This window comes from Camelus bactrianus, chromosome 11 (assembly GCF_048773025.1).
Source record: "Camelus bactrianus isolate YW-2024 breed Bactrian camel chromosome 11, ASM4877302v1, whole genome shotgun sequence".
In the NCBI taxonomy this organism is placed as follows: domain Eukaryota; kingdom Metazoa; phylum Chordata; class Mammalia; order Artiodactyla; family Camelidae; genus Camelus; species Camelus bactrianus.
Window position 1 is genome coordinate 17,145,592 of NC_133549.1, and position 25,980 is coordinate 17,171,571.

Consider the following 25,980-nt stretch of genomic DNA (forward strand, 5'->3'; position numbering starts at 1 on the left):
GGGCCGCTTGGTGTCGGGGGCTTGTGCACTCTGTGCCTGCGGCTTCGCAGAGGACGTCTGTGCGGGCGCCGGGGCGGCTCCTTCCAGGGCAGCGCCTTGGAGCCTGGTTGTTGGCCTTGGCGGGGTTGTCTGTCTCCTGCCCCCGGAGCCCTAAGGCCACTGAAGGGTTGAGGCGGAGCTGGGCAGGGAACCTGGGGCAGGACCTGCAGTGGCGGTGGCGGTGGTGGTGGCAGGGCCAAGGTGTTGGTAAAACGCCCGGGTTGTGTTGAGGGAGGAAGAGCTGGCGGAGCTGAACAGTCCACTGCCCCCCACCTGGGCGCAGGGAGTTAAAGTCGGAAGCACGCCCAGCAAGCCCACTCGGGGGACACAGGGCCCAGGTAGCACCGGGGAAGCCAGAGCTGCACGACACCCTGTGGGTGCACGACCCCCAGAGAATGTTCTGGGTCTCTGGTGACGTCAGAGGCAGGAACTGGGTGGGGGGAGGCGTGGGGCTCTGTGTAAACATGTACATCCCAGTGTGTGTTTTTGAGACCCTGGGGACAGCATGGCTGTCTCCGAGTCAGTGGCAGGGATGTGGGTGTGGCTCCCAGCCGTCCTGTCTTCCAGTGGGGTGCACGTGGGTGCAGTGGGCAGTGGCCTCAGTGGAGCCCCAGGAAGCCGGCTCTGAGGTGACACTGACCAGCACATCTGAGCCAGAGGGAGCCCCCAGGAACGCGGCAGAGCCCCAGGACAGACCTTCTCCAGGGGGCTGCCCTGGTCCAGCGTAGCACGTGAGAGGCCTGGATGCAAAGGCGGGGCTGTCTGTGCTCCCCCAGAGGACACGGCTTGGACCGCCCCCCAGTCACCACTGGGAATGGACACCTGGTGGGGGTGCTGACCTCGACCCTTCCCCATGCTCTTGGGGCAAAGACCGCACCCTGGGAGTGCCCCACACCTGGGGCACAGAACAGGCACACTTTTGAGAACGGGGCTGAGGCCAGCAGCTCCATCTTCTGGAAGGTTCTGGGGCAGCGCAGTCCAGGGGTCTGGATCAGAACTTGGGCCACTCTGCCTTAAGGGGGCAGGACCCAGGCCCCACCTCCTCCCCTGCCACCCGCTGGCTGTGGGAGCGCCCCAGGCCCTGTGCTGCCCCCGGCCTGCTGGGTCAGAATGTGGGTGGGGGGCCTCCCTGCTGGTCCGCTCCCTCTGAATGTCTGGCTGTCTCTGATCTGCAGGCCTGGGCCCCCTTCACTGAGAGGCAAGGCCCTTCCCCACAGCTCAGACCCAGCCCAGCCCCGGCCCCAGCCCGGAGGCCAAGCACAGCCCTGCCTGTGGTTGTAAGTCCAGCTTCGAAGGTGCACGAAGACAGGTCTGGGGGCTGCAGGGTGTTCCCCAGGGTCCCATGCTTGAACCCCCGGGGGATGGCGTAGGGGCAGAGAAGTCAGGGCTCTCCACACGCCAGCGGTTTCCAGCCCAGATGCCTTTAATCGACCTGATTCACGTGGGACTCAGGCACAGCGCCGGTGAGGCCGCTGGGCTGCGGGTGGCATGCGGGTTCCTGGCTCCAGGTGTCCTCACCACACAAAACTGTTGCTCTAATAAACTACTGGAATGCATACTTAATAGTGAAGAAATGCATCTTAGCCAAAGGGTCCTAAGGTTCCCTGGAGACGGGCCCTATGGAAGCAGAGGTTTGGTCCTGGGAAGTGTGCAGACGAGTCTGCGGAAGTCCCGCCGGAAGCTGCCCTACACTGTTCCTGGCGGGTCCCTGAAGTCACGGCAGCTCCAGTGGGGGCGGGGAGGGGGGCACGCCTCCCTGCGCGGGGCGGACGGCGGGGACAGGCTGCTCCTCCGTCTGGGAGCAGGAGGAAGAGCTGGGGGCTTTGAGGAGCAGTGACCCGTGTCGGGGACGAGGGCACTGCACCCCCAGCCTTTCGGCCTGGCCCAGCCGCCCCGGAAATCCCGAAGCCCCAGCACCTGGGCTCAGGGCCACCTGAGCTGTCCCCTCGCCCTGGCAGTGAAACCCCCCAACTCAGCCTCTCCTGTGGGGGTTCCTTGTAACAGGACTGGGACCCCAGGAGGACTGTTTCTGGGGAGGGGAAGGCAAGGCCAAGCACCTTTGAAAGTAGGTTCAACGAAGGGACAGTGACGGGGGTGGGGAGGGGGCCTGGCCCCCAGGGCAGCACCCACGCGCCGGCCCGCGGCACCTAGGACAGCGAGGTGATGTTGGAACGCCCGCCAGGCGGCGCCATGATCTTCTGAGCCGTGCGTCGGGCGATGTGGTCATCGGCCTGAGATCCTGGGGAAATGGCGGGGGTGGAAGCGGCGGGTCGGGGAGGGGACAAAGACAGGCTGGCCGCATCCTGAGCCCAGGACTGCAGAGCCCCCACTCCCCACACGCTCCCTGACGGCCATGGCTGAGGCCAGAGACTGGAGGTCAAGGTGGAAACTCCAAGAAGCCTGTCCAGAGGAGCACAGGCCAGGTGCGTCCTGTCCGTCCCTCCTGGGGGTCTTGCCCTGCATGGGCCCCCTGATGGCACAGGGCTACCCTAGCCTTTAAGACAACACTGCATTTCAAAGAGGATCTGGCCCTGGCCCTACGTCCCCAGGAGGGGAGCAGGGACCGCCGTCACATCCCTGAGAGGGAGGAGACAGGACATCGGGGGTGGGTTGGCCTCCACCCAGGGGCTGGGGAGATGGAGGAGGGTCTGGCTCTGGTTTGCAGGGAGACCCTGGGGCTCAGTGCTTCCCTTAGAATCTGTGCCCCTCAGCATGCTGGGAGCACAGCCAAGACTGACCAGAGGCCCGAGCCTGGCGGCTGCACACAAAGCCCACCCACCAGAGCCCCCAAGGACCCAGACCCCTTCCTTACGCGCCTCACACGCAGTCCTGGGGCTGGGGCCGTGAGGGCTGGGAGGCTGGACTCCCGTGGGGTCCTTGAGTCCCACAGAGGCTGGGCACCCCCAGGTTCAACTCACCAGACAGGCTGAACCCCGACTGGTGCAGGTTGCGAACAGGTGGGACTGAGATCTTCCCGGGGCAGGTTGCACGGGCCTGGGCGCCGCCCCCCGGCTTCGTGGGCACCATCACCTCGTGGACCGGCCCGTCATAGAGGCCTCGGGGCACTCCGTGGATCTCTGCCAGCTGTGGGCCGAGAGGGCTGGGCGTGAGGGGGTGCTGGGTTGGCCGTCAGCGGAGGATGGGGGCTCCCAGGAAGAAGAGGGCCTGGCCTGCTTCCCTCGCAGCTGGATGCCTAGTGTGGGCGTCCCCCAAGTGCACAGACACACACCTCCCTCCGCCTCCCTCCTACACGTGTGGACACGGACCTCCCCGCTCCCTCCTACACACATGGACACACCCCTCCCCCTGCGCGAGTGTGGGCACATCTTCCCGCACACGCCCCCCCTCCCCAAGCTGGGCAGCAGAGCCCTGAGCAGGAGGAGCAGCTCAGACGGGAGGCCCAGCAGAGGAGGCCTCATTCTGGAATCAAAAACAGGCCCAACAGTCACTGCCTCCTCAGCACCCACTGCTCTGTGGTCTCCACACGGCCCCCACGCAGGCCCGCTCTGTCCCCAGGAAGCCCCGGGTCCTGTTCTCCATGAATGGCCCCCAAAGTCAGACACCGTTTCCTGGGAGTTTGCCCCCCATGACAGATGAGCAGTCCGAGGGTTGAAGTAAAACCTTCAGAAATTCTTGTTTCCATGTGGCACTCCCTGGGGATTCGTGGTTTACACTCACGACCTCAGGCCTGAGCCCGCCCTGGGGTCCTGACCTGATCCTGCCCTCGGCCGGGAGTCACAGCGGGGCGGGGGCACAGGCAGGAGCGAGTGTGGGGTGTGGAGTCTGAAGACCTGGGTCTGCACCCGGCCCCACCACCCCGGGTGTGTGAAGAGGAGCAGGTCCCCTCTGCCTGCTCTGTGCCGTGGCTGCGCATGGGCTGGTCGGCCACCTCACAGAGCTGCCTGTGGCCAGTGCCCACGGGGGCCCTGGACCTCTCCCCTCGGTCGGGGTGCCCAGCCCTCGGCCCTGGCCCCTGCCTCTCGCCCTGCTCAAACCCTGGAGCACTCCCAGGTCAGACCTGGGGAAGCAGCCACGAGGGCCCTGCCAGCCGGAGCAGCGGGGTCTGCTGGTTAGAACAGACTCCACTCTCCCAGGGAGAAACCCACGCATGCCTGGCCCCCAGGACCCGCTCACAGCCTGTCCCGAAAGCCACCCCTCGTCACCTCCAGTTCAGATACACTAGAAAACTGGAAACAGGGCTGGGAAAAGCAAACCGGTGTGCACAGTAACTGCGTGTGAGCACAAGTGTGCTCGTGCCTGACTCACCACCCGTGCCGCACGGGGTCCGGGCGACACCCAGGCACCTGTCAGAGGCATCGGGCAGCTGGCCAAACCCTCGTGGGAAGAAGGGCTCCCCACTTCCAAGGTCACGTGCAAAGCGCATGTCCTCAGTGCTGACTGTATCAAGGTGCGCGCCTGCTCGCGGGCTCTCCCGGGGGGCCTCCGCCAGGTTTAGTGGACGTCGGCCTGCGCAGGGGCTACTAGGGGTCTTTATGTGCCTCGCTCCCATGCTGTCTACGGCCACATGGGCTGCCTGGTAACGCGGCCGGGAGCAGTGGGGCCACTGTGCTTTCCTGCCCGAGGCTGTCGGCAGACCCAGAGGAGACCCGAGAGCTCCACGCCCGCCCGCCTGCCCAGCTCAGGCCTTACCCTGTTGCGAGCCTTTATCCTCTTGTAGACAAAGTCCGGGAAGGTCTTCCGGGGGATGAAGCGGCCAGCCCCAGGGGTGACGAATAGGGCCCCGTCCTCCATCACCACCCGGCCCTGGCTGATGACCGCCGTGGGGACTCCCCGGCACTCAACACCTTCAAAGACGTTGTACTCCACGTTCTGGGGAGACAGTAGCCCTCAGCCCTCAGCTCGCCCCGGGGCTGGCCCGCGTCCTCCTGTTCTCGGACCCCGCAGGCTGGGCGGGATTCAGGAGGAAGCCGTGTTCTCGGGAGCCCCGCGGGTTCCTGAGGAGCCTTCCCTTGGCCGGGGTAGGCCTCGCCCGGCGTCCTCCCCGCCCCGCTGCCCCTGCCCAGGAGCGCTGTGGCTCCCAGCCAGACCCCAGCCTGACCCCGCACGGAACCTGCGTCTCTCACCAGGTTGTGGTTCTTGGCAGAGATGATTTTCGTGGCCCTGGGGTTCCATATAACCAGGTCAGCATCGGAGCCCACAGCCACCCGCCCCTTCCGTGGGTAGAAGTTAAAGATTTTGGCAGCATTAGTACTGGTCACGGCGACGAACTCATTCTCGTCCATCTTACCCGAGGCCTGGGAAGCAAGAAGGCCTGGGTGAGGGGAGGGAGGGCCTGGGTGACCCCATGTGGGGCTGGTCTTGGGGCTCTGGTGCGGAGGCGGTCCCTGTCCCCCAGGCCTCGGGCAGCATCAGAACCCGCTGCCTGCGAGTCGACGGGTCCATCTCAGTGACGCCTGCGGGTCTGGTCCTTCCTGGGCACGAGGCTGCTCACTAAGCAGGCAAGTCAATGCGGACATTTCCACAAAGATGTCCATGTTCCTGAGGGACATGACAGTCCCCCTGGGGTGGCCAGGAACCAGGGTCAGGGCCTTGGGAAGGACTCAGGGCCAAGGATGGGGGTATGCAGACAGAGGCCCCCAGGTAGGGCCCTCCAAGTGAGATGGACATCTGAGGAAATGGCAGGCCTTCTGGGGAAACCATGACATCCCAGAGTGTAATTCTACTGGGGCAGGGACCCTGCTCCCCCAGGGCCATGTTAGGACCCCATCGTTGTGGGGTCTTTTCCAGGGGGACCAGAACCCAATGTCTGGGGAGCCCTGGATGGAGGGCAGGGGGCGACACCCTGGGGCCCACCCACTCCAAACTCTGCTCTAGTTAGTGAATTCACTGGTCAAGTGACCTCCCTTTCTGATGAACGGGCAGAATTCCAGTGTGGAGGGGACCCCATGCCCCTACTTCTGCACCCACCACGCATTTCTCCCAGACCATGGACATGCGCTCTTCAATGCCGTTGGTGCCCTCGGGGATGAGTGTGAAGTTGTCCTTGCCGACGGCCTTCTGGGCAGTGGTGAAGGTGCAGTGGGCACTGCCCGTCACCTGCAGGTCCCCGCTGAGGAGAGCCAGGGTCAGAGGAGCCCAGGGGCCTGTCCTTCCTGACTGGCAAAGGCCCTGTTGGCTCCACTCTACCCCCAACCTGGGCCACACGGCCCATGGGGGCCAGAGGCTGTCAGAGAGGGCAGCGCTGGGGCCTGAGTGCAGGGCACTGGAGGGCAAGGACATCGGTGTGGATTCTCTGAATGGGAGAGGCCTGGAGCTGCCAGCGGCAGGGGTCAGGGCACCGGGGCCGCAGGGGCAGCTCCCTACCTGGACAGCAGGGAGGTGAGGTGTTCTGCCGTGGTGGGGTCCGGGTTGACAGGGGGCGATGTGACGAAGGCCGCGGCCTTGGCCCAGTTCTTGCTCCAGTAGTGCGAACCGTCGGCGCCCAGGCTGGCGGTGATGGGCTCCCCAAACACGACCACCCCTGCAGCGAGGCCGTGAGAGGCACCGCGGCCCATGTGCGCCCGGACCCCAGCAGGGCCAGGCCTCAGCACGGTGCTGCTCACGCCCCAACTGCCCCTCTGCTTCCCGGCCCTGGATGGCTCATCCCCTGCTTCCGGGATACCCGGCCCGGGGCTCCCACAGTGGGTCCCCTGTACCCGCGCCCTCACACCCCTGCAGGGGCCTGCAGGGAGACACCGCCAGCTGACTGCCCACCATGCCTGGACATGCCTGCATGCGCGGACTCTCTCACTGACCACCGCCTCCTACTGGGCCGCCGGGGCAGAGGGCACACGGCCTTGGTCCAGCCAGCCGGGCCCTGGGAGGCTGAGGACTGGGCTGACCCCAGCACCCCACCTGCCATGCTCACCTCTGCGCTTGGCTCGGGCCACCACGTCGGCCGCGCTCTTGCTCATGACCTTGGTGACGTACAGGGGACAGTTGGCCTGCTTGGCGACGGTGACGGCGCGGTACACGGCCTCAGCCTCCACCTGGGGACCAGGGTGCTCAGGCTCCGCAAGGGCCCTGGGGCCCCTGACAGGGGGTGGGTGTGGCCCTGGGTGCCCAGAGGGGGCACCCGGGGCGGGAGAGGCCCTCAGCCGGGGCTCGGTGCCCAGAATTCGGCTGCCGCACCAGACCCAGGGTCGACCAGCCTCGCAGAAAGGCCTCGGGGTGACGGCGGGGGTGGGGGCTCTGACTCACGCCTCCCGGGTGAGGGCAGCGGGATGACAGCCCTGCCCGGGCCAAGGGGCCAGCTCCCAGCCCTGGCGTGGGGAGCGCCCCGAGCAGGTCACGCCTACCTCCTCGGGGTGGCTGAGCACGTGGCCCTCGGGGCCGGTGACGCCGAGCTCCAGCAGCCGCTTCTGCTCCTAAACACACACCGGGGTACCTCGTTCCAGCCGGGGAGCAGGGCCCGAGGGCCTCACCTGGGCACGAAGTCCATGGCCCAGGACCACGGCTCCCCCAGAGGGGTCCTGACCCCTGACCTCTTCCATGAGGCCTGAACTCCAAGATGAGCCCTGGGCCCTGACCTCTCAGGTGACGAGTCCTGTTCCCCAAGATAAGCCCTGACTTCCAGGCCCCCAGAGTCACCAACCACAGAGAACTCAGAATGGAGCAGAGGGGTGACCTGGAAGGGGAGTGACCCCAGCTCCCTAAATTATGGGTGAGGGGACGGGGCTTGCAGAAGGGAAGGCCTGGCCCAAGGCCGCAGGTCCCTGAGGGAGGGGACGAGACCCCCCAGCCTCGCTGCCCTGTGTTTCCCCAGTGGCTGCATGTCTGGGGAGACGCAGGGGTCTGCAGTTAGGGGTGGGGCTGCTTCCTCCGCTGGCTCCCTCATCCCAAGGGCCTGAGCCTCAGCCCCTCTAGTGGAAATGAGCTTCGGTGTGGAGAGTGTGGGAGCAGAACCACCCCAGCACTGTGGGGTGTCCCCCCCGGCACTCTGCCCACCGTCCCGTACGCTGAGCTTGACCTCGACGTTCCGCGGCCTCAGGCCCTGGAGTCACAGGCAGCGCCCGTGTCCGGAACCCCAGGCGCCCCTCCCTGGCTGTCTCCACCTTCCTGTTGATCGCGGGTTGGGGCAGAGCCTGACCTGTTCCAGGAAGCCTCTCTGTGTGTCTCGAATGTCAGGGAGGTGTGCTGTGTGTGTGTGACCCCCCAGGAACCCCGGAACCTCCCCGGGGCCCCGCCTCGCCTGCACCCGTGGGCGCTGCAGCTGACAGGAAAACAAAGAGTGAGGGCAGAGGCCGAGAGCGCCCCTCCCACAGCTCTGGGCCGCAGGGAAGGTGGGAGTTGGGCGGGCTGTGACCGAGGACAGGACCACCAACCCAGCCCATGCGCGCATGGGCGGAAGGAACAGCTGTGGAGGGGCCTCAGCCCAGGGGGCGGAGGACATGGGAACCCTGGCCTCAGAATCCTCCACGCAGCAGCACTTTGGTTTGGGGACATTTATGATAAGAAGTGTGATAATCACGGAAAAATCTACTACGGCCAAAGCCCCTGGGCTCCCTAACGCCCTTTGACCTGGGAAGCTATCTACTGGCTCAGGTTCAAGGCTCCCTCCCTCAGGTTCTCGGGATCAGCGCTCACGCCTGAATGATCGCCCGCACCTCCTCCACGATGTCCCCATTCTCCGCATGCACTTGGGCCACAGCTCCCAGGTCCCGGATGACGCTGAAGATCTCGTACATCTGGGGAGAGAAGCGCCCGGCACGTGGGGCCACGTCTCCTGGCAGCAGCCCGAGATGCCTGCTTGTCCCCCTCCAGGCACCCAGCCTTACCTGGCCGTCTGTGCACTGGTACCTGTCCTTGTACGCCATGAAGACCAGGAAGGAGTTCACGCCTGGAGAGGAGGCAGGAGGGTCTCAGAGGGGCGGTGGGTGGTGGCCCTCCCTGGGACCAGGGAGGTTCTCACCAGCCAGTAGGCAGCCCTCGGGCCTCGGCCGCACGTACTCCTGACCAGCAGGAACAGGGGATGGAATCGGCCCAGCCCCCTTGCTCCTGTGCTCTGGGGTCAAGAACCAATTGTTCCCCTGCGGGAAGTGCAGGTCAGACCCCTCACAGCCCCTCACTAACGCCCCCCCAGCCCCTGACTCCCGCACCATCATTAGCCCCTCACACCCCCAACAGACTCTCCTCAGGCCCCTCCCCACACCCCGCGGCCAGCACGTGCCCGTCCTGGCCTCCCAGCCCACGCAGGCCCTGACCCTCCCTCCGCCTCCTGGCTGGAAGCTACGACCACATTCGAAGTTGATCACCAGGGATCAGTTATGACACCCATCTAACTTCTATCAAGTCCACTATAAACTCTGGTGTGGTTTTAGCTTCAGAACTTTTGATTTAGAAAAAAAATTAAGCCGTGTTTATAAACAGTCCTATTTCAGCAGAGGCAGCAATGGGGTCAGCAAGGCTAAGCCATTCTCCTCTAAGGGGTCTTCGGATGCTAGGGAGACGTAGAGCACCTTTCCCTCACCCAGGGCTGAGGAACAAGTGGGCCCCGGTGGCGGCTGTGACTGCGCTGTCCTCTTGTAAGGAGAACGGCCACGGGACACACCCCAGACGCGGGACACAGGTGACCTCTCAGTCTAGACCCTTGGGGGTAGACTAGGCCCTCAAATTGCTCTTGCCCGACTGCCCCCGGTTCCCGGCCACCTGCCCTGGGTCAGATGGACAAGAGCCCACCCGAGGCCGGAGGGGCCCAGGCCCCGCAGCCGCCCCAACTCCGCCGCAGCCCCGCTCACCCTTGTCCTTGACCAGCGCCTCCAGCTCCTCCCTGATGCTCTCGTGCCAGCGCGGAAGGTCCACATGCAGGGAGTAGTCGCAGCAGGCCCCGCTGTCTGCGCGCTCCCGCCACTGCTCGTAGGCGGCCAGCAGGCTCACGCCCGCGTCGGGGAACACGTGGTCCACTGTGGGGGACGGCATGGTCAGCGGAACCCCCACCCCGGCCACGGGGAACCACCTGGGCCTCCGGGGGAGAGCAGTTTCCTATTCCAGGAGACCAGGGAATGTGTTTGAGGAAAGCAGAGGAGAGGCTTCGCACCTTGAGTGGGGCTGGGGCTGCTGTGGACCTGCCTTACTTGTGGCCAAAGGGCGGAAAGAGGAGGTCCTTACTTCCTGATGGAAACACCCCAAAGAGACAGTGCCAGTTAAGGGCCTTAACCTCCAACACAGGCCTGGCTGGATGGGGAAGGGAGGCACCGCTGACCGTGGTGCTGGACCTGTGACCCTGCCCAAAGGATGCTCCGGACTGATTTCCCTCGTGCCTCACTGACTGCACACCCCTTGAACAGTGCTACCCAATCCCCGGGGAAACTGGGGGTGCACGTGGCCACTGCACTGTCCTGCCACTCTGCTGGCAACCTCACATCCAATGTCCAAACACCACCTGCGGCTTCTGCCAGGTGCAGGGAAAGAATTCAGAGTGGGGCGGCCGATGGGAAGGCACACCCATCCTGAGGTTACTGGTAAATGCCATGCCTTCCTCCAGCATACCCTCACACAGGCCCCCCTGCGTCCCACAGCTTAGATGGCTAACCCAGGGCCCCGCCCTGTGGGGGGTCACAGCTCCAGCCTGGGGCTGCAGCATCTCTGTCTGTCCTCACATGACACCTCCCAACTTGCCTCAGCACTGGCAGGAGTGGGTGACATAACCACAAATATGTCCTGCTCGGCCTGGGCCACCAGTGATAGGCAGGACCAAGGGCCTGAAATGACGCATCTCCTTAGTCAAACTAAAAGCTGGACCATTATTGTGCCCCCCACCCCCGCTTCATAGTTCAGTAAGCCACACTGGGCCGTGATTTTGCAATGCCTAAATGTCACTTGTGAAGTAGCACAGAGCCCCCAGAGCAGCCCTTCCCGGCGGCAGCAGTGACAGCATTCACCACGTGCTGAGCACAGCAAAGCAACTACGTGCACTGCCTCCAAGGAGGGCAGCCACTTCCGGAGAGTGTGTGGAGTTGTCTGAAGTCACGCAGCAGGGCTGTGGTGCAGCCAGGGCTCTACTGGTCCGTCAGACCAGGTGTCTGTACTTGGCACTGCTGGGCTGATGGCACTCAAGCCTGCGGGAGAAGGGGCTGCGTGCTGGTGGCTCGTTCTGGCCCAAGCTGACCACGAGCAAGTTCCTGGTGGGCAAGTGAATTCACCTTGTAGGCTGTTCCCTGGGGCTTCTCTGCTGAGTTCACAGCGTTTTTCGAGCAGAAGCAGGTTAGGGCGTGCTTGAGCCTGGCACAGAGCCGGCACCAAAAAAACCGTACCTCTGGGGTTGTTGATAGGATAACAGTATTTTTGTCATCCTTTTCCCCAAAACACAGGCTCTGTCTTTAGCTCTTCTTGACAGGGGAGGAAGTTTCTGCAAATCAGCCTCAGATGTATGAGGTTCGGGGGTAAAGGTGTCTGACATTTCAGGCAACACACCCCTGCACTTCTCCGAGGCACCTGGGTTGTCCAAACCTAGTCCTTGGCCAGCTGCTAGCTCCCCAGGAAATAATAAATTCCTGGGCACACATCCATCTTCTCCCGTGGAAATCCCAGGAGCATTCCAGAGCTGGCCAAGGCAGCATGACTCAGAATGAGGAACAGGGCTAATGAGCAGACACTCAAGGAGCCCTGGAGCGAGGCGTGGCAAAGGGAAACAGATCTGCGCGGACACCATTGGGCAAGGTTCTCCCTGCGACACCTGGGCCGGAGGACCGGGGTGTGGGAGGATGCTCGCCCACAGAAGACACTCACGTATCATGGTGGTCCCTCCTGCTAGGGCTGCCTTTGTCCCCTGGCAGAAGTCGTCGGCTGGGGTCATGCCCATGACTGGCATCTGCAACCTCGTGTGGACATCGACTCCACCTGGCAGGACCATCAGGCCGTGGGCATCGATGGTTTTGATGCCCCCAGGGACGATGAGGTTTTCTCCAATTTGTCTGAAAGCAACAGAGAGTTCCCTGTTAGGAGGAGCCCGGATCGAGCGTGAACGGCCCCCTGGCCACGCTGCGGCACTGGGCAGCTCGCACTCGGGCTCCTGTCCTTGAGGGAAAGGGATGTACGGCCAAGACGTGAGTGGCCCGGCCCCTGGAGACTGTCGGCGAGCGAGACAGCCTCTCAGCGGCTTGGGACGGTCAACACGGGGACCTGGCCCTGTGTGTCCACTTACGTGTCCACTTGCTGCTTTACTGACCAGAGGCTGCAGCTGCTAGACAGATACAAGTAGAGAAGCCAACAGGTGTGGTTCATCAGTGTGTATTAAGCACCTACTGTGGCCCCAGTCGTACTGAGGCTGTGACAACGAACGAGGAAGCCACTGTCCCGCTCTCAGCCCTCACTGCAGGCTCGGCTGGGGGGAGCTGTTTCCAGGGAATGAGGTTTTGGAAAAGAAAACAAGCACCCACGTGGATCTCACCTGGAAGTGAACTTGGGTGAGTGTGGGGTCAGTGTGCACGCATGTGACCTGTGAAGACAGCTGAGGCAGAAACTTACTTTATCAAACCGTCCTCCACATAGAGATCTGCGTGAAAGGACTGGTCATCATTGACGATCCTCCCGCCTCGGATCAGAAGGCGGTCACTCTGTCAGAAACAGAGAGATGGGTAAGTTTCCTCCACACCGAGTGACCCAACAGCACTGTTGGTACAACCTTTATTCTGGAATCAGGACTGAAACATTCGGGCACAACTGTGTGTGTGAAATCCAGCACAGGGCCTGCACAGTTTGCCACCCCTAGAGGGGCAGAGGGTGCCCTGGGGCAGTGGCTCTCGGGGGTGGCTGCCCACAGGCCCTGCACACGCCCTGCACCTAAGGGTCAGGCAGTCTGGGCTTGCCAAAGGCACAGGGATCAACGAACCAGCAAGCTTCCCGCTTCGCCAAGGCCAAGCCCACATCCGTGTGAGCAGCAGTGAAATGGATCATGTTCACATCTTCACGCGTGTCACCCAATTCACAAAGCTCAGGCCGAGGGGGAAGATGGACAGCGTCTTACACGTCCTGCTGGCCTGGAGGCTCTGCCCTCCTTGTCCGCCCACACTGAGGCAGCTCCGGCTGACAGCTAGGCTGGGTTTGTACCAGAATCTCTGTGGCCTAAAATGGTGCTGGGAGGCAGGGTCCTACCCCGGGGAGGCCACATCCCAGTGGAGGGTGACAGACTGTGAGGAGAAAGCACACACTAGCTGTCAGAGACTGTGACAAACACAAGAGCACAAATGGGGTGACCGGACAGGGTGATGGGAGATGAGGAACAAATGCCTAACAGGCAGAGAAGGGCCTGTTTGAGGGGCTAATGCTGGGCTGATGCAGCACTCCAGGCCAGGGAGCAGTTCGTGCAAAGGCCCTGAGGCAGGAAAGAGCCTGGCGGATTTAGGGCATGAGAGGAAACTGGGGACCCGAAACTTCTGAGGGGAGGCATGTGGGCTGGGACTTGCTGGGTTTGGGGAGATGATGGGCTGCCACTGGGGGGGCCTTAAGCTGGGGTTTAAGCATAGTGTGATGTTAAAGAGATCACACTGGCCTGTGTAACAAGTAGACTGTTCTAGGATGGAAACAGGGCCATCGCTAGAGTGGTTTCTGATGGAGCTCTGGTGAGATGAGGGCCCGGGGCCAGGGCCATGGGGCCAATGTGACAGACTCCAGAGAGGCTGGGCATCAGGCAGTTCAGGCTGATGGACAGGCCATGGGGTGCAGGGCCAGGAAGACACTGGGGTGACTGCAGATTCTGGTGCTGCCTGGAGGCAGACTGAGTGGGTGAGCAAAGCATCAGCAAGTGAGGCCAGCTCTGCGGGGCACCTCCACACAGGGAGCTGCGGCCCCGGGCAGCTGCTGACCTGCACTCTGCAGCCATAAACCCACTTCTAATGGTCTGGGAGGGGAGGAGTGAGGCAGAGTGGGTGCCAGTAGCAGAAACCTGCCTGGTCGTCAGGGGCGATGGTCTGTCCCCAGTGGAGAAAGATGGAGAGAAACAGGAAAGGGAGCAGAACAGCCACACGCAGAGGGACGTGGGCAAGAACCCAGCCTTGCAGACATCTCCTTCTGTGACCTTGCCTGAGCCTCACCGCTCCCTGGGACTCGACCAGACAGGAGTGACCGCTGACTTCACAGGGGGGCTGGCCCCCAGGTGCCCACCCTGAGGCCAGGCCAGGGATCTAGCCAGGGGCTCTGGCATGCCACACACTATCAGCCTGATGCCAAGAAAATCAAACTGTGCAGTGCACTTAGCAGAACTCGAAGAGGCTGACGAGATGATAAATAATTCACTGCTTATGAGTCTTATGACATCATTCTCTGTTCTTATCAACATCTAACGTTTTGGACTGAATTCTCAGATTTCTATTGATTAAAGGTAAAACCATCACCCCACAGTCTACCAAAGGGTGGCCAACTGTGCCACAGGCCAAACACAGCCCTCGACCAGTCCCTGTACAGCCTGGAGTCAAGAATAGCTTGCATATCATGTTGGCTGAAAGATATCAAAAGAAGGATATTTCAAGACTCATAAAAATTATATGAAGTTCACATTTCAATGTCCATAGCTAAAATTCTACTGGAGCAGTCACACCCCTTCACTTCCGTGCCACCTAGGACTGCTCTCCCTCAGAGCTGAACAGTTGCACCAGAAACAGTACGGCCCACAAAGCTGAAAATACGCGCTGTGTGAGCCACTGTGCAAGTCTGCTGACTCCTGGTCTACAAGGAGGCCTGACCCAGCGGCCTGGGCCCCTCCCCGCTGGATCCCGCACAGCCCCACAGCCCCAGTCCCCTGGGGCTGGCTGGGCCCTAGGCCCAGCCCTGACTGGCACTCACAGTGATCCATCTTGCCCATCTTCTGAGCCAGACCCTGCCTGCCTCCTCCCCTCCACCCCACAGTGTCCCCACTTTGACACCCCCCACCCCCCCCCCTCAGTGGACCAACTCATGCTCAAAGTCCAAAAAGAGGAATAAGAAGGCTTTGGGCAGGAAGAGACTGTGGTCCCCTGTTCAAGCCCCACCCCCCACCCCCAGTTTTCAGACACCTGGATTCATAATCTGGGAGCCTGGTGGAGGGGAGTGTTGGAACTAAGAAGGAAATACAGTGGAGATGGGGTGGAAGTTCCTCTAAACCAGCCAACTTGTGTCTGACCCACCTGAGATGGATTCATTCCCCCCCAACCCCCGCACCTGGAGGGCTTCCTTTATGAGGGTGGACCCTGGGCCAGCCTTGAGGCATGACCCCCTGCAGTACGCAGAGGAGGGGGCTCCTTTCTTCCTACGTGTGTAGGGAAGTGGGCCAGAAATCCCACGGACCCCATCGCCCTCCCCCTGAGGCAAAGCGCAGAGTTAGGTTTGAATCCGCGGGCTCCCAGGCACGGTCCAGTTAGCGCCAGGCTCTTGCTTCCCTCCCTCGGCCGGGCTCCGGGCTGCCTGGAGGGGCCAGCTTTGTTTCCTGGCCGCGCAGGGCGGACGGTCGACCTCCCCCAGCCGTGCGTGTGGGTGTTGGAGGGGGTCCGCCCGAGAGCAGGGCTGCCAAGGCGCCTGCTCAGCGGCTAATGAGCGCTCATCTCCCCGGGGAACTCCGAACCCCGGCTCCACGGAGGGATTCGGGCCGCCAGGGGCTCGGGGCCGAGCTGCTTTGTCTCGGACAAAGAACTCCCGGCGCGGCGGCGGCGCGGTCTGGGGGGCGGATGGCCGGCGGGCTGCGCGGGGAAAGGCATCTCTGCGCCTCGAGGCCAGAGGAGGCTGGGCTGGCGGTGCCAACAAAGGGCCGCAGCGCCCGCCAACCCTTAAGAAGAGCTCCCAGAGAGGCCGGCCAGCGCGGGGAGGGAGGCACGTCTGTGCTTTAGCAAGCAGGTCTTCCCCGCACCCGCCCTCAACCCCCGGGCTCCGCGCCCTCCCCTGGCGCAGAGGAGGTCCGGCCACGCCGGCAGGGCCTGGGCCTGGGCCTGTGCGCGGGATCCGTAAGGCGGTGCAGCGCGGCGCTCGCGGGCGCGCGGGAAGGAGCCGGGGGAAAGGGACAGCCCTGGGACAGGGCCAAGCATGGGGGCTGGACCTCGTGGGCAGGGGGCAGGCGCGAGGCCGGGAGGGACCTCCCCGCAGCCTGGAGGCCAGGTCTGGCCGGAGGCAGTGGGCAGGGGGTGCGGAGCGGCTGCCGGGAGCGGAGCTCACCGTGATCCGGGGGATGCTCTTCTTGCCCTGAAAAGACATCTTGCTCCTCCGGCCGGCGCCGCCGCCTCGGTCGGCCCGCACGGCCTGGCTCAGGCGGGGCGGGCCTGGGGGTCCTCGGTAGGGGGTGCAGGAGCTGGGCCGCGCAGGGGACGCGCAGAGCCCAGGCGTGTACGTGGGGGCGCCGGGCGTCTGAGTGGGAGCGCGCTGGGACGCGCGGCTCCGTTACCGGCCCCGCCCCCGGCCCAGCCCCGCCCCCGACCCGCAGCTGCTCCTGTTTTCAAGCCCCGCCCCGTCCGGGCTCTGCAATGGTACCCTTACCCCAGCCCTACGTGTGACCAGCGGCCAAGGGCCTGGCCCCACGAGGACCGCGACGCGACCGCTTGCTGGACGGGAAGGGGGAGAGGGTTGCAAAAGGTCATGACCAGTATATGTGCGGAGTTTGCAACCAGGAAAGAGGGTGGGAGAGGTCCAGCAACGTCCTGCCAGGCCCCTCTTCGCCCCTGGCCAGCCGCGGATCCACCACCAGCCCCTTGGTGACCCGAGGCACCAAAGGCCACGGGGATTGAATCCAATCTCAAGTCCAGGCTTATGCGCTCCGGAAGCTGGACTCTGTCTGGAAAGATGTGTCAGGTCAAAGTCTAGCTCCTTCGAGGCTTCCCCAGGGCAGGGATTGGAACGCCAGGCTGGCCGGGGACCAGCAGTGGAGACACCTCATTGCGAGGCTGCTCCAGGGCCAGCTTCGGGAAACGTGAGGGACAGAGGGAGGTTGGAGAGACACAGAAGGGACAGAAAGAGACCCAGAGAGACACAGAGAAAGAGACAGCTCCTCAAAGCCTGGGACGGACCAGAGAAGCAGAACCGGGGCAAGAGAGGCAGGACCTTAGGGCGGGGCCTGAGGAAGGCGGTGCAGGATAGAGAAGTTCAGGCCCAGACTCGGCCAGTCAGGGAGAGGAAGGCCCTGCCACGGGCCCTTGCGTCCCCTTGGAGGAGCTAGGTGGTTGTGCAAGAGTACGAGCCCCTGGTCCGTGCCTCCAGTGGCCTCCCGTCGTGGGTATTCAGCGTCTCGAGGAGTCCAGGCCGGCATCCCCCTCTCACTGGCCCCCATGCCGGCCCCTCTGCACTGCGACCACTACCTGCGGTTGGCCGCGGGCCTGGGCCGCGCGGGACCTCTCTGGGAGACTTGCCGCAGCCTCTGGGCCGTGTCTGTCTGTCTCTCCGGGTCCCTCCGGGTCGCCGCGTGGCCAGCTGTAGGGCTCTCCTGCTCGCGGACCCCTGCGGCCGCTTCCCAGCGCGTCCAGCTGCAGTGTCTTGTTCTCAAAAGCGTCCTCCACGCAGCGGAAGATTCCGCCGAGCTTGGGCCGGGCCCGGGGGCTGCCTGCGCCCCGCGTCCGCAGGCACGAGGGCAGAACCTCCGTGGGCTGCCGTGTTGCCATGGCGGGAGCAAACGAGGCGCGGCCGGTCCTGCAGCCTCCTGTGGCGCGGTCTGCGCGGTGCGCGTGGCCGGGCGGACCTGGACCTCGCACTCCCTCCCCTACCCGGCTGCATCCCCCCCCCACCGCCCGCACCCCCCACCCCAGGCCCGCCGGGCATCCGCGCGGAGCCGGCGCTGTCCACGCAGCGAGTGCTGAACGCGCGGGGTCTGGGCGGAGGCAGCGCTCCCTGTCCCAGCGCCGCGGCTTGCCCTCGGGGCGGATGGGGGCTCCGACCTCCTGTTCAACTTGAAGTGCTGGCAGGGAGCAAGCGTTGAAGGAACCAGTCTATCTGAACTCAAGCCACATTTCCAGGCCCGTGGGCAATTCTACATCAGGCAAGGAGGTTCTGAGTCTGAAACGTTTGAGAGTTGAAAGAGAGGGGCGCGGGGTAGGGGGTAGGCGGAATGCGCGAGCTGCTCCTGACCACCCTCAAAAACAAGTTCAAGGTTTGGCCCTCGAGACACGGTAGGATCCTCAGCCCGCCCAGAGTCACAGGGCGATGCCATCACTCTGTCCTGCTCTGAAGAGATTAGATTTTAAGGAAAACCAGCCTTTGCGTTGTTAGTACAGCCTGAATTTCAAAGCATAAGTGGGGACAATGGGAGTCAGTGGGGGTCCTGGCTGGGCACAAGAGCTAAGTCAGCAACCTTCTCCTCCCCTGGTCCCAGTCCTACCTCCAGTTTCCACTTTCCTGAAGAGATCCATCAAACAGCCTTTACTCACCTGTGTGGGGTCACTGCGAGTGAAATCTGTTGCCAAGTGTTATTCATTCGCAGAAGTTCTCTCACTGTCCTCAGCCACCAAACTTTTCTTTCCTGATTCTCACCTGCTACACAGCTACGGGCATGGGCCTCCCTGGCGGCTGACCTCAGCCAGGTGCTGCCAGTGCCTCTGACTGCAGAGCCTGCTCCCCAGGTGACCTTCCCTGACTCACCAGCCTGATGAGGCTGTATGTGAGGCACCTGGCTCCCCCTCCCCAGCGTGCAGAAGGCCCAGGTTCCCTTGCTGGTGTGAAAAAAGAAACTGTCATTCAGCGAGTGGACACAGAACACAGAAGTGGCTAACACAGCCTGTAAGTCCAAACTTTAATATTTTGTGAGGGGGAGAATCATTTTTAATATTCTAAGATTTAAAACAACTTTTTATTAAAAACTGTACAATAATTTACAAATGAGTAAAAATTCTCTGGTATATATCATAGGAATCACAATACAAAAATATGTGTAAAAGTTTGTAACTGGTCACCATACAAACCTGTTTCAGGCCTCTGAATACTGTTTAGCACTGAACAGAGTGTCACATGTTTAGAGTGTGGTTATTAAGAAACTGCCTCAGAGAACACAAAGACTGTCTGGCACAGTGCCGTGAGAAAACAAGTCCTTGTATGTTTTGCATAAATTTACAATAAAGCTTTTAAAAAATATACAGTAAACAAATATATAATTTGATACACCTATTTACAGCTTGATTTTCCTGAGCCTAAACATAAATCCATCACTGTGTTAAGACACACAAGCCATCTGAAGGTTTCAGTGACATAGCGATGGTCAGTGTAGATTAATGTCACAATGCCTCCACTCCCAGCGCACCCTCCCTCCGGCTGCCAACGTTGGTGTTCACGAGCCGTGTAAGGCACTCGGGTGTCCTGAAGGCTACAGGTTCCTTGAGGGCAGAGCACTTGAAGGAAGAGCCACAGTCCTTCAGCAACTGGAGCTCTAAGCCATGGAAACGAGGTACACACACATCCATGTCAGCAAGGAAGCTGCAGTTTACATGGATTTCTAGCTTAGACAAATGAAAGCATTGGTGGTGGTGTGGGTGCGGTGCACACAGTGATGATGGTGGTAACGGTAATGCTGTGCACATGTCCACGTCTGGTTCTGCCTTTCCACCTTTCAGGGTCCCTCCCCTTGCTCCATTAGGGAGTGATGCATTCACACACGCTTCCCCTGTTTGAAGAGCCAGAGTAAGAGGTGCCCAAATGCTTGCGGCAAACTCGATCCAGCCCACTGGTTTTGAATAAAAGGTACACTCGAGGATTTAGAAAATGCACGTTATTCCAAAACAGCTGAATTCCTCAGATGCTCACTGGACCAGCAGGAATCAGTGACCGATGCTCTTATTTGCCTCTGTTTCTTCTTTCTTTGTAAAAGCCGAGTCCTGAAATGCTGGATTTTATAATCAGGTGAAAACAAGGGGCCCGTGAAATGTGGGCAAGAGCAGTAACGTCTACCGGGAAGCAGTGGCGTTGCAGCCAGTGCACGCTCGGGGGAGCGCAGGGCCCAGTGCAGAGTGGTGCGTGGACTGCTGCTTAAAACACTCATGGAGCCATTTCCCCTTCCAGTGCACATCCTCTTTACATATAAACAGCAGCTTCATAAGCATTTGGTACATATTTACATGCTTCTCTTTCCCGGAGAGTTTTCCTTTTTTAAAAAATTGCAAAGCTGTGGTTAAGAGTGCCTAGGGGGTGTGGGGAGGCGTATGAAGTACTCCAGACGTATGTACAACATGCACAACCATGATGACCCAAGTAAACATGAGGGATGTGAATCTGGGCTTCAAATGCACATTTTTTTTATCCAAATCGGCCAGCCTGCCCAGCTGCTGCTCCTGTGCAGGTACACACGGGGCCTGGGAGCTCCAGCAGAGGAGGGCAGGCCCCCATGAGTGCTTGGAGCTACACAGTGTTTCTGGATGCCTGCATCATTCAGTCCATCAGACTCCGACCTGGGAGTTCACCCACAGCTCTGTGGCGGCTTTTATTAATGCAAGACCGTTGTTTGCCGTTCGTTGTGAGCACAAGTGTGTCAAGAGGATGCAGTCATTAGAACAAGACAAAAGTGTGCAGGAAGGAGTAAACAAGATTTCGAACTCGAGCTCCAAACCCTGACATCAAGCTCAGCTGGAGAAGTGGGGAACTGGCCCCGATCTAGTCCAAGTGAGTAGGTAGCTGTGGCTTTCATGACAGCAGAAAGCATGCGTCCTTGTTGGGCAAGTGTTGACTAACAGTGCACTGCCCAGCAGAAAACCCGTACCCACCAGAGAAAAGCGTATCTGCCTAATCCTATAAGCTTTCTCCCAACTCACCCTCGGGAGTGAAGCCTGGTCTGGCCGCCACTGTCATCTGCACCAGAGCAGAACATTTCTTCCGACATGAGTATAAAATGAACCTAACGCGTCCAGACACCACAGTCCTGCCTCCCTCCGGCCACTGGGTCATGCAGCCTGCGTTTCTTTTAGACAGTGTTGTCTGCTGCGTTCTCACCTGGTTGCACGTCTCACCACCCAGCAGGCCAAGTTCCAAGTGCCTCAAAAGAGCTAAATGCTCTGCGTCATCTTCCGATTGAGTACACACGCGTGCAGGCACACACCCAGACTCACGCCTGCACGCACACACTCACACGCACACACACCCCTTGCAAATTCAGCCCGGAGAGCACAACCTTAGATCACCAAGGGTGCAAGGTCAACAGAAGAACCACCTCCACCCCTGAGCCAGGCTGTGTCCCAGCGCGGGGAGACGTTCCTGGGCTGTGGACCAGCGCTCGGCGGGGACGGAAATCACGCTCAAGACGGGCTTCATCGATGTGCTGCTTCCTCTCTGAAAAAGAGTGAAGACGGACGCTTCCTGTTAGTGTGAGCCGTCCGAGGCTTGTGAGGACTGCCAGTGGGCAGTTCTCACTGTCTGGAGAAGCACCCAGGGGCAGAGTGCTGAGCGGGTGCTGACTCTGCAGGGGGACAGCCGGGTTACAGTGGCTCAAGCCGTGCTCCCTGAGCACATCTGTCCACTTGCTGGGTCATTCACGTGGCAAATATTTATTTGAATGTGTGTCAGGGGCCAGACACTACCTGAGTGTGTATGGAGGCCCTCACTGGGGATTCCACGGTGAGCAAGCCGGACACATAATCACGCTCAGCTCATCCGGAGCCCGCAGTCTGAGAGGGGAGAGGGCGGTGAGCTGATGGAGACAAGGATGGACATCGTGTGGGAGGAGGGACGCAGGACAGGGAGGGAGCTCACGGCCGGTGGTGGTGCAGCTGGAGGGCCCCGACCCGCTCCAAGCCCAGCGGGGCGCAGTCTGGTGGATGACCGCCCTGTGATGGGGTGATGTTTTGATGGGGGTGGACACCAAGAACCACAGACTGGGCCTCGCTGAGGCTGGTGAGAAAGTGTAAATGGAGGAAGAAGTTGTTAATGAAAGTCATGAAGTGGGTTCGTTCCACAGTCCCAGACGGACAGAGGAGGGATGAGAGGCCAAGAGGGCATCTGGCTGGACCACGGCCCAGCTGGCAGCAGGGGTGTTTTTAGGCTGGCGCCCAGCCCAACAGGCATGAAGACGTCAGACGCTCGTGAAACGCTGCAGAGGCAGAACTCGCCTGGGTGACGCCCGACGGTAACACATGCAAATGCGCCCGTGCATATGGATCAGGAAACGGCGTTCTGACTGGCATCAACACAGAGCCCGAGGAACAGCCCCCGCCGGCTGTGTTTGGGCTGGGAATTCCCACGGGGACCCCACTGTTGGGAAACAGAAGGCCTCCGGCAAGGGAGACTGGCTCCTTCCTGGGGTCGGAAGCTGCAAACGGTGGGCGCCATGGGGAGCCCACAGGGCCTCACAGGGTCTCCAGAAACGCACACGAGACAAGGAAAGCCGGGTCGTCACGCAGGGTGGGCTGGCCAGAGGTCCAGGTGGGCGAGAGCCCACTCCCACAGACACTGGGCCGGGGTGAGGCCTTGCAGCCCAGATCTTTGCTCTCTGCCCCCAAACACCACCCCTACGTCCTGGCCCCAGACTCTCAACATAATGCCCACAAACACACACATGATCAGCTTACAGGACAACAGAGAACGGGCTAGAACAGAACCTTTCCACATACAGGCTATTATTCTGGGACAGTGCAGCCAAACATTTTCAAACCCAACAGAAACAAATGGCAACGATACACTAGCCTGGGGCCAAGGTCATTTTTCCCCAAACCTCCAATTTGGGGGGATATATCAGGAAATAGATGGTCTTGCCCAGGCGCAGCCCAGCTTCCCCCGCCTTTCAGCTCTCCCAGGGTATTTCCATCACCCCTACAGATGGTGACAGGGCTTCCGCCAGGCCCCCGACTCTGGGCCGCCTCCTAGGCACTTCTCCTAGCCCCTCGCACAGATGCGGGGATGGCCCACTCAGTCCAGGCTGTCCACGCTTGCACGGGGGCCTGCCCAGGGCCTCCTCCTCCTGACTTTGACTCTGCGGCCGCCCGGTGAGCACGTAATAAAGGCAGCAGCCGTGTCTGTGGAGCTGGTTGTGCGTGAGGACGTTCCCTCAGAGCCCCTGAATGCTGCGATGGTTAATTTTATGGGTCAACTTGACCGGGACATGTTTGCCCAGACTTGTCCTGTGTGTGCCTGTGAGGGTACTTCCAGATAAGATTAGCATTTGAGTTGACAGGTGAGTAAAGCACATGGCCCTCCCCAGTGCAGGTGGGCCTTGTCCAATTAGTTGAAGGCCAGAACAGAACAAAAAGGCTGAGTAAGAGGGGAAACCTTCTGCTCTCAGACTTGGACAGAAACATGGGCTCTGCTGGGTCTGGGTCTCCAGCCTGCAGACCACAGATTGTGATATTGCTGTTTCCACAAACGTGTAAGCCAATTTGTTATCATCACTCCCTATCTTTACATGGACAGACATGGAAAGACAGAGGGACAGACAGACAGACACACACCAGCCCGTTGGTTCTGTTTCTCTGCAGAACCCTGCCACAAATGTATTACCTGATTAACCTCTCCCACATGAAGGAGGCAACCCCCTGTAGAGGAGGGGGCCGAGGTGGGCATATGTCAATTCACCTGTTGGTGCCACACGGCTAAGAGAAGGCAGAGGGAGGACCAACCTAGACTTGTCTGACTGCACAGCTGTCTTTTCCACCTTGTGGCTGACAAGTCCCCTGAGCTACCTCTAACACAAGTAACCAACCTGACAGAGGCTGTGGACACTGCTGGGAGGGGGCTTGGAGGGCCTGAAAATCCCAGAGTGGATCAGGGGTCACTTTAAGAAAATTCAGACATTGGATAAAGAAGATGTGGCATATGTATACAATGGAATACTACTCAGCCATGAAAAAGAATAAAATAATGCCACAAAAAAAGAATAAAAAAATAATAATGCCACAAAGAAGAAAACAGAGAGAGCACAAATTAGCAAAATAAGAAAGGAAAATGGAGAAATTACAACAAATAAAATAGAAATACAGAATATCATACAAGAATATTATGAAAAACTATATGGAACCAAACTGGATAACCTAGAGGAGATGGACAAGTTTCTGGAAACATACTGTCCACCAAGACTGAATCAAGAAGAAACTGACCACTTGAACAAACCGATCACTAGAAATGAAATCGAAATAGCAATAAAAAAAACCTCCCTACAAATAAAAGTCCAGGACTGGACGGCTTCACCAGGGAATTCTGCCAAACATACAAAGAAGAACTCATATCAGTCCTTCTCAAACTCTTCCAGAAGATTGAAAAGGAGGGAACACTCCCAAACTCATTCTATGAAGCCACCATCACCCTGATACCAAAATCAGGCAAAGACACTACAAAAAAAGAGAATTATAGGCCAATATCACTGATGAACATAGACACCAAAATCCTCACCAAAATATTAGCAAATAGAATCCAACAGTGCATAAAAAAGATTATACATCATGACCAAGCGGGGTTCATCCCAGGGACACAAGGGTGGTTCAACATATGCAAATCAATCAATGTAATACATCACATCAACAAGAGAAAGGACAAAAACCACATGATCATCTCAATAGATGCAGAAAAAGCATTTGATAAAATTCAACACCCATTTATGATAAAAACTCTCACCAAAGTGGGTATAGAGGGAACACATCTCAACATAATAAAAGCTATGTATGACAAACCTACAGCCAGCATAGTACTCAACGGTGAAAAACTCAAAAGCTTCCCACTAAAATCTGGGACAAGACAAGGCTGCCCACCATCACCACTCCTATTCAACATAGTCCTGGAAGTCCTGGCCACAGCAATCAGACAAGAGAGAGAAATAAAAGGGATCCAAATTGGAAAAGAAGAGGTAAAAGTGTCACTATATGCAGATGACATGGTATTATATATAGAAAACCCTAAAAGGTCCACACAAAAGCTACTAGAGCTGATTGAAGAATTCAGCAAGGTAGCAGGTTACAAAATTAACGTTCAAAAATCAGTGGCATTCCTTTACACTAATGATAAATCAACAGAAAAAGAAAGTAAAGAAACAATCCCCTTTAAAATAGCACCCAAAGTAATAAAATATCTGGGAATAAATCTAACCAAGGAGGTGAAAGAATTATACACAGAAAACTATAAACCATTGATGAAGGAAATTAAAGGAGACTTTAAAAAATGGAAAGATATCCTATGCTCTTGGATTGGAAGAATCAATATTGTTAAAATGGTCACACTGCCCAAGGCAATCTACAGATTTAATGCAATCCCTATCCAATTACCCAGGACATATTTCACAGAACTAGAACAAATCATAATAAAATTCATATGGAACCATCAAAGACCTAGAATTGCCAAAGCATTACTGAAGAGAAAGAAAGAGGTTGGAGGAATAACTCTCCCAGACTTCAGACAATACTACAGAGCTACAGTCATCAAGACAGCATGGTATTGGTACAAAAACAAGACATATAGACCAATGGAACAGAATAGAGAGCCCAGAAATGAACCCACAAACTTTTGGTCAACTAATCTTCGACAAAGGAGGCAAGAATATACAATGGAATAAAGACAGTCTCTTCAGCAAATGGTGTTGGGAAAACTGGACAGCAGCATGTAAAACAGTGAAGCTAGAACACTCCCTTACACCATACACAAAAATCAACTCAAAATGGATCAAAGACTTAAACATAAGACAGGATACAATAAACTTCCTACAGGAAAACATAGGCAAAACATTATCTGACATACATCTCAAAAAGTTTCTCCTGGAAGAAATAAAAGCAAGAATAAACAAATGGGACCTAATTAAACTTACAAGCTTCTGCACAGCAAAGGAAACCATAAGTAAAACAAACCTACGGAATGGGAAAAAAATTTTGCAAATGAAACTGACAAAGGCTTGATCTCCAGAATATATAAGCAGCTCATACAACTCAATAAGAAAAAAATAAACAACCCAATCCAAAAATGGGCAGAAGACCTAAACAAGCAATTCTCCAAGGAAGACATACAAATGATCAAAAGGCATATGAAAAAATGCTCAGTATCACTAATTATCAGAGAAATGCAAATCAAAACTACAATGAGGTATCACCTCACACCAGTCAGAATGGC

The 25,980-nt window shown here is 58.9% G+C and overlaps 2 protein-coding genes across 10 annotated transcripts in view; both read right to left on the reverse strand.

Moving 5' to 3' along the window:
• Positions 1 to 1,423: 1,423 nt before the first annotated feature.
• DPYSL4 (dihydropyrimidinase like 4) lies at positions 1,424 to 16,382 on the reverse strand. The gene is made up of 14 exons (XM_074373362.1): positions 16,156 to 16,382; positions 12,505 to 12,593; positions 11,767 to 11,951; positions 9,777 to 9,941; positions 8,817 to 8,878; positions 8,646 to 8,726; positions 7,338 to 7,406; positions 6,908 to 7,028; positions 6,364 to 6,520; positions 5,968 to 6,109; positions 5,124 to 5,294; positions 4,690 to 4,869; positions 2,958 to 3,123; positions 1,424 to 2,278 (listed from the first exon to the last, which is right to left on the reverse strand). Exons 1-14 carry the CDS (start codon positions 16,192 to 16,194, stop codon positions 2,187 to 2,189), a joined length of 1,719 nt encoding a protein of 572 aa, XP_074229463.1. The 5' UTR covers positions 16,195 to 16,382; the 3' UTR covers positions 1,424 to 2,186.
• A 2,301-nt stretch (positions 16,383 to 18,683) lies between these two features.
• JAKMIP3 (Janus kinase and microtubule interacting protein 3) overlaps positions 18,684 to 25,980 on the reverse strand; it is a 108,286-nt gene continuing 100,989 nt past the window's right edge. For all 9 annotated transcript variants that reach the window (XM_074373353.1, XM_074373352.1, XM_074373351.1 and 6 more), the window contains one exon: positions 18,684 to 21,231. The gene's annotated coding sequence lies outside the window, so the exon portion shown is untranslated. The remainder of the gene's footprint in view (positions 21,232 to 25,980) is intronic.